The sequence below is a fragment of the Ananas comosus genome, linkage group 16, assembly GCF_001540865.1.
Source record: "Ananas comosus cultivar F153 linkage group 16, ASM154086v1, whole genome shotgun sequence".
NCBI classification, from domain to species: domain Eukaryota; kingdom Viridiplantae; phylum Streptophyta; class Magnoliopsida; order Poales; family Bromeliaceae; genus Ananas; species Ananas comosus.
The window spans coordinates 1394616-1399894 of record NC_033636.1 but is presented as its reverse complement, the minus strand read 5'-3'; the positions used below and the strand labels follow the sequence as shown (position 1 = coordinate 1399894).

Sequence of the window (5279 nt, the reverse complement as noted above, 5' to 3'; positions counted from 1 at the left end):
AATATCCTGATATCTTCTCAAATGTTCACCTTAAAGAGGTGTGTGTTGGCAATTGCTTCTCCGCATTGGGTTGGAGGTGGAGAAAGATTTTGAGAGGGGCGAGAAGGAACTCAAATTATAGCGATCTGGATATTAGGGCGCTGAAGGACACCCTCCTGCATCTGTGAGTTGAAAACCGACCTGATGATATTCGCTGGAGATGGAACCCGGACAATAAATTCACTGTCAAGTCCGTGTATTCTCTAATCAATAGCGGAGGGGTCACGGACGCTGTTACGCCAGTCATTTGGAGAATGCACATTCCGATCAAAGTTAAAATCTTTCTCAAGCTTGTCAGTAAAAAGAGGTTGCCTACCGTGGATAACCTTTTCAAAAGGGGTTGGTCGGGCAACCTCAGCTGCGTGATGTGCGGTGCTGAGCCCGAGACGGTGGACCACCTGCTAGTGGGGTGTGTCGTTAGCAAATTTCTTCTTTTCTCGCTTTATAGGGAATCCCAGCTATTCCCTATTTTTGAGGATATCTCCTTCGTCTGGGGAAGGCTGCTGGATTGGCATCCGCATTCTGATGCTGCGAAGGCTCAGCTTCTTGGTGGCTGCAACTTGGTGGATGCTCTGGCTTGAAAGAAACAACACTTTCTTTAGAAATCAACTGACCGACGTAATCCAAATTTCCCACAGCATTGGAGTGTTGGCAAAAGAGTGGGCTGACTTCAGTCGAGCTGGGTGACGTTTTACTTGTTGGGCTGTATAGTGTTTTTATCACCTGTGGTCGTGGGTCTTTCTCTTTTTCTTTTTTCCCTTTTGCTACCCTTTTTTTTTATGTTCTTCGCGCCTTTTTGAGGCCTTAGCTACCTCACCCTTTGTAGCTAATTTCATTTGCTGAATGAATGAAGCGGGTAGCGTGCTACCTTCCTCTCAAAAAAAAAGAAAAAAAAAAGAGTTTATCATCCAGAAGAGTATAGGAATTGTTGGACATAAAAATGTTCAATGAAATTTCAATCCGAAAAAAAGAAAATGCAATAAAGAGCCCCTAAAAGCATATATATATATATATATGGCTCCGCCTCTTCGAAAAATGTTCGGGAGTCCGATAAAAACATAGAGCTCAAACATGCCCATTTGAACTCCAAAACACCATTAAACACCTTAATTCTGTGCTCAGTCCTGAGCTTGACCTTGTCATTCAAATTAGCTAGCTATCTACAATACCACCAGAACTGGTACCTAATTATTAGCAAGCTCTGTATTGATTGGTACAAACTTCTCATGCCTCACTAAACAAATGTAATTGAAAAGCAAAATTTTTTTGAGCTAACATATAAATAAAGAACTGAATCCCTTATTTTGAATCATAAGATTGAAATCTTTAAAACATTTTACCATTTACCTGGAAAACTTTGCAGATTAACAATAAATTTCAATCTTTAGTCTTTTAGATATCTTACATTTAGCAAGACTACAGATATAAAATGCTTCTCTTCAAGATAGCGGAATGTTTAGTAACAAACATTTATTCTTTTAAGCAAAAAGAAAAAAAAAACATCAATTATGGCTTAGGCGGTAGTTGTAGATCACTGATGTCACCTTCCAACATATTTACCACTCTACTCATTGAAGGACGATCATCTGGCATGGTTTGAATACACCATAATGCAACTAGAATCATCTTTCTAACTATCTCTGTAGCCTCGCCATTGTCACCACAAGCTTCTACACAGTACTGATTAATATTTTTATAAAGGTAGTGAGGAAAATAAGTTGCGCTGCTACTTGTTGTGGTAACATCAAGATTTTTTCTTCCTCCGACCATTTCAAGTACCATCATACCATAGCTATAAACATCAGATTTACTTGAGACAACTCCAAAGTTTCTAGAAAAGACTTCTGGTGCGATATACCCAATTGTCCCTCTTGCACCTATCAGCGAGATAATGCTCTCTTTTGAAGTGCATAATTTTGCCAATCCAAAATCAGAAATCTTAGGACAAAAATCTTGATCCAATAAAATATTATGAGGTTTGATATCAAAATGAACTATCCGGGTGTTGCATCCACGATGCAAATACTCTAGCCCGCGAGCAACACCAACTACAATCTCGAATAACTTATTCCAGCCAAGTGCAGATTCTATTTGAGACCTGTCGTTAAAAATAAATCTCTCTAGCGATCCGTTCGGCATAAAGTCATAAATAAGAGCTCGCTTTGATCCATCTAAACAAAACCCTAAGAGTCTAACAATATTGACATGAGATGTTCTGCTAATACTGGCAACTTCATTGATAAATTCCTCCTCATTTTCCTTAGAATTTGTTAGTATCTTCACAGCAACAAGATGGCCATTAGGAAGACTTCCTTTATAAACAATACCAAAACCACCTTGTCCCAACTTGTCAGCAAAAGACTTCGTCATTCTTTTTACTTCTGAATATCTGTACCATTTGGTGTTTAAGGATCCGTATTTCTGTACGAAGGATTCAACACTTGGCGTAGTCTTTGATTTCTTCTTCCAACAAACTAGCAAGTCACAAGACTTCTTATAATATAAGAGACAAGCAACGAGACATAGGCACACAAACAGAACCCCTCCAACTCCAATGAATACTTCTGCATAGGTAACAAGAGTGCATTTCCATTAGAAAATTCGATTATAATAATAAGTATAACATCTTTTGTTATTTGTGTGCATTGAAAGACAATATAGTTAATATTAGAATGAAACAACAACCAATTACTACAAATGTACATACAAAGAAACTATAATTGTATTTTATCTGAAAAATTGTGTTATTCTTAAAATCCAGTTTACAAAATAGTTAAAAATGGATAGAAGAATCTTAACTTTAAATTTCAAGAATGCCACATAACTAGTCATTTCAGTTATACCTTGCATCCCCTATATAGTATGTTGAAAGTTGTAAATAATCTTAAAAAGTTTGGAGTAATATAGATAAAGGACGAAGATAATAATTTATGATGATTTAAATTTTGTCATCAATATATAATATTCTATATTAATAATTGTTTCATCACTTACCATGCCTAACAGGAATATCAGTGAATTATTTATCTTTAATTTTACATCTTTAATTAAGTTAATTTTAGATTTCATAATCCTTAAATTAAACTAGGAGGTGATGGCGCTTTGACCTCAAAATTTAATTTGTTACATATTTATAACTCAAACTTTCTGAATTATTATAATCAAATTTTGTCATCAATTGTCATAATAATTAATTTTGTCGCCCTAACATATAGTCCAAGCCACTGCCACATTTATAAACTCAATTGCAGTTCTGATACGGCAATTAGGCAACTTCTTAGCCACTGCTATCTTTAAGGAGGGAGGAGAAAGAACTTATTGCTTGCACCTAAATAAATAAATAAATAAATGAGAAGCTCCTCAGTGATAGCTTAATCTATTGAATTTGATCCACAATATTAAAAGGTCTTATAAATGAAACCTCACGAATGTTATACATACTTTTCGTGCATCAAACAACAAACCTTTCTATGTTGTTGATTTTACAATTGTTAAATGTCAACAGTAGTTCTATTCCTAGAAAATAGAGAAATGCTGAAATACGAATAGTCTTCTTATTTGTAGGGGAGAAAGATTCTTATTTCAGGTATCATTGTGTAATATATAGTATTACTGTCAGCCTGTAGTTACCGTGCGACTTGTGTCATGGGGAATGCGACAGTCGCTTCTTTATTGGTCGCAGGAATTACTCCCACATTTCTCACCCACTTTCTTATCTGTTCTTGCCCAGGGGCTCCTCATTTTCAGCGGCTCTTAACACACCGTATTATAATTCATCCACGCCAGTTAAGCACGCTTACTAAGCCGCCTACTGGCTGGCACTATTTTTCTTGCACCAATACCACCGAAATTTTTTTTTTATATAGTTTTACGTGAAATCAAATGGCCCCTACCAGCTGGCACTAAACTATAGAGTTGATTGAACTAATATATAAATTTAATTTATGACATGCAACTATAGAGGTGATTGAACTAATTTATATATGGTGACTCATATAAAAGCTTGTTGTGTCTAAATTAATCGCGTGGTGATCAATCTATATATTAGCTTGATTTGGAGATAAAACAAAGTAAATGTTGAGAAGAAGATAATTGCATTTTCTATCATTGAGAGTGAGAATCTTGCAATTAAATTTTTTTTAAAAAAAATAAAGACTTTTCTATGCGCAGCAAAGAAAAAATGTTTCAGAATCAAACAACACTTTTTAATTAATTGGAGAAAATAATTAAAAGGATGGTAGTTTCGAGCACTATTACCTCTTCTCCAACTCTTCTTTGAACTCTGATAACCTGCACCATGCATGGCAATAATTTGCATGGTTAATTACGATAGCAGAAATAAAGAAAAAGAAAACGAAATGATTTTTTGGATGATATATTATTTAGACAGTCCTTAAAAGAATCCAACTGTTCAAATAGAAAAAAAAAAAAAAAAAATCGAAACGAAACCTAAAATTTTGATTTGGTTTGCTTTAGATTTTTTCATAGTGTGTGGTTTAGTTCACACTACAACAAAAACGGTCTATAGTGACACTTTTAAATGTAGGTACATGTCAAAAAAGTGCTGCTAGCTAAAATTACCGACACTTTTGAAAAGTGCTGCTATATGTGGGGTCGCTAGGTATATAATNTATTACCTCTTCTCCAACTCTTCTTTGAACTCTGATAACCTGCACCATGCATGGCAATAATTTGCATGGTTAATTACGATAGCAGAAATAAAGAAAAATAAAACGAAATGATTTTTAGGATGATATATTATTTAGAGAGTCTTAAGAATCCAACTGTTCAAATAGAAAAAAAAAAAATCGAAACGAAACCTAAAATTTTGATTTGGTTTGCTTTAGATTTTTCATAGTGTGTGGTTTAGTTCAGTTTTAATTCAATTTTCTCAAACTGATTTAGATCAGTTTAGGTTCAGTTCACCCTGAAATCCGAGGTAATACATTCGATTAAATTTGTGATGTAAAAGTTGTTTACTGATTTATGAATTTATCAGACCTTCTAAAAACAATTCAAATTAAGCTAGCGTTTTATCCGTGCAACTCTTTGTGTGAACCTTGAATTCGCAGATAAAGCGGTCTCATGCTATAGATCATCCCTACAATTCTTTAAATTTTTTTGTTCAACTTTTTTTTTTTTTTAAGGTGTTAGATGACTCCCGATTCCGGACGGCCCTAGGAGGAAAATAGCTACAAACGAGACAACAGAGAGAAAGAAAGAGCAGACAGGCATGAAAA

The 5279-nt window shown here is 34.9% G+C and overlaps 1 protein-coding gene across 2 annotated transcripts; it reads right to left on the bottom strand.

Moving 5' to 3' along the window:
* LOC109721930 (LEAF RUST 10 DISEASE-RESISTANCE LOCUS RECEPTOR-LIKE PROTEIN KINASE-like 2.4) lies at positions 1546-4686 on the bottom strand. 2 transcript variants are annotated; one of them, XM_020249759.1, is made up of 2 exons: positions 4677-4686; positions 1546-2603 (listed from the first exon to the last, which is right to left on the bottom strand). In XM_020249759.1, the coding sequence occupies exon 2, from the start codon at positions 2407-2409 to the stop codon at positions 1546-1548; it is 864 nt and encodes a 287-aa protein (XP_020105348.1). In that variant the 5' UTR covers positions 2410-2603; positions 4677-4686. The 2 variants fall into 2 exon arrangements, with proteins under 2 accessions (XP_020105348.1, XP_020105347.1); XM_020249758.1 differs by lacking the exon at positions 4677-4686 and adding an exon at positions 4297-4375.

Bases quoted from the DNA above. Each gene is read 5' to 3' on its own strand.
- LOC109721930 (XM_020249758.1), bottom strand. From the start codon at position 4,357: ATGCAAATTATTGCCATGCATGGTGCAGGTTATCAGAGTTCAAAGAAG. The intron at 2,604-4,296 runs GTAATAGTGCTC...TTACCTATGCAG, and splicing joins AAAGAAGAGTTGGAGAAGAG to AAGTATTCATTGGAGTTGGA.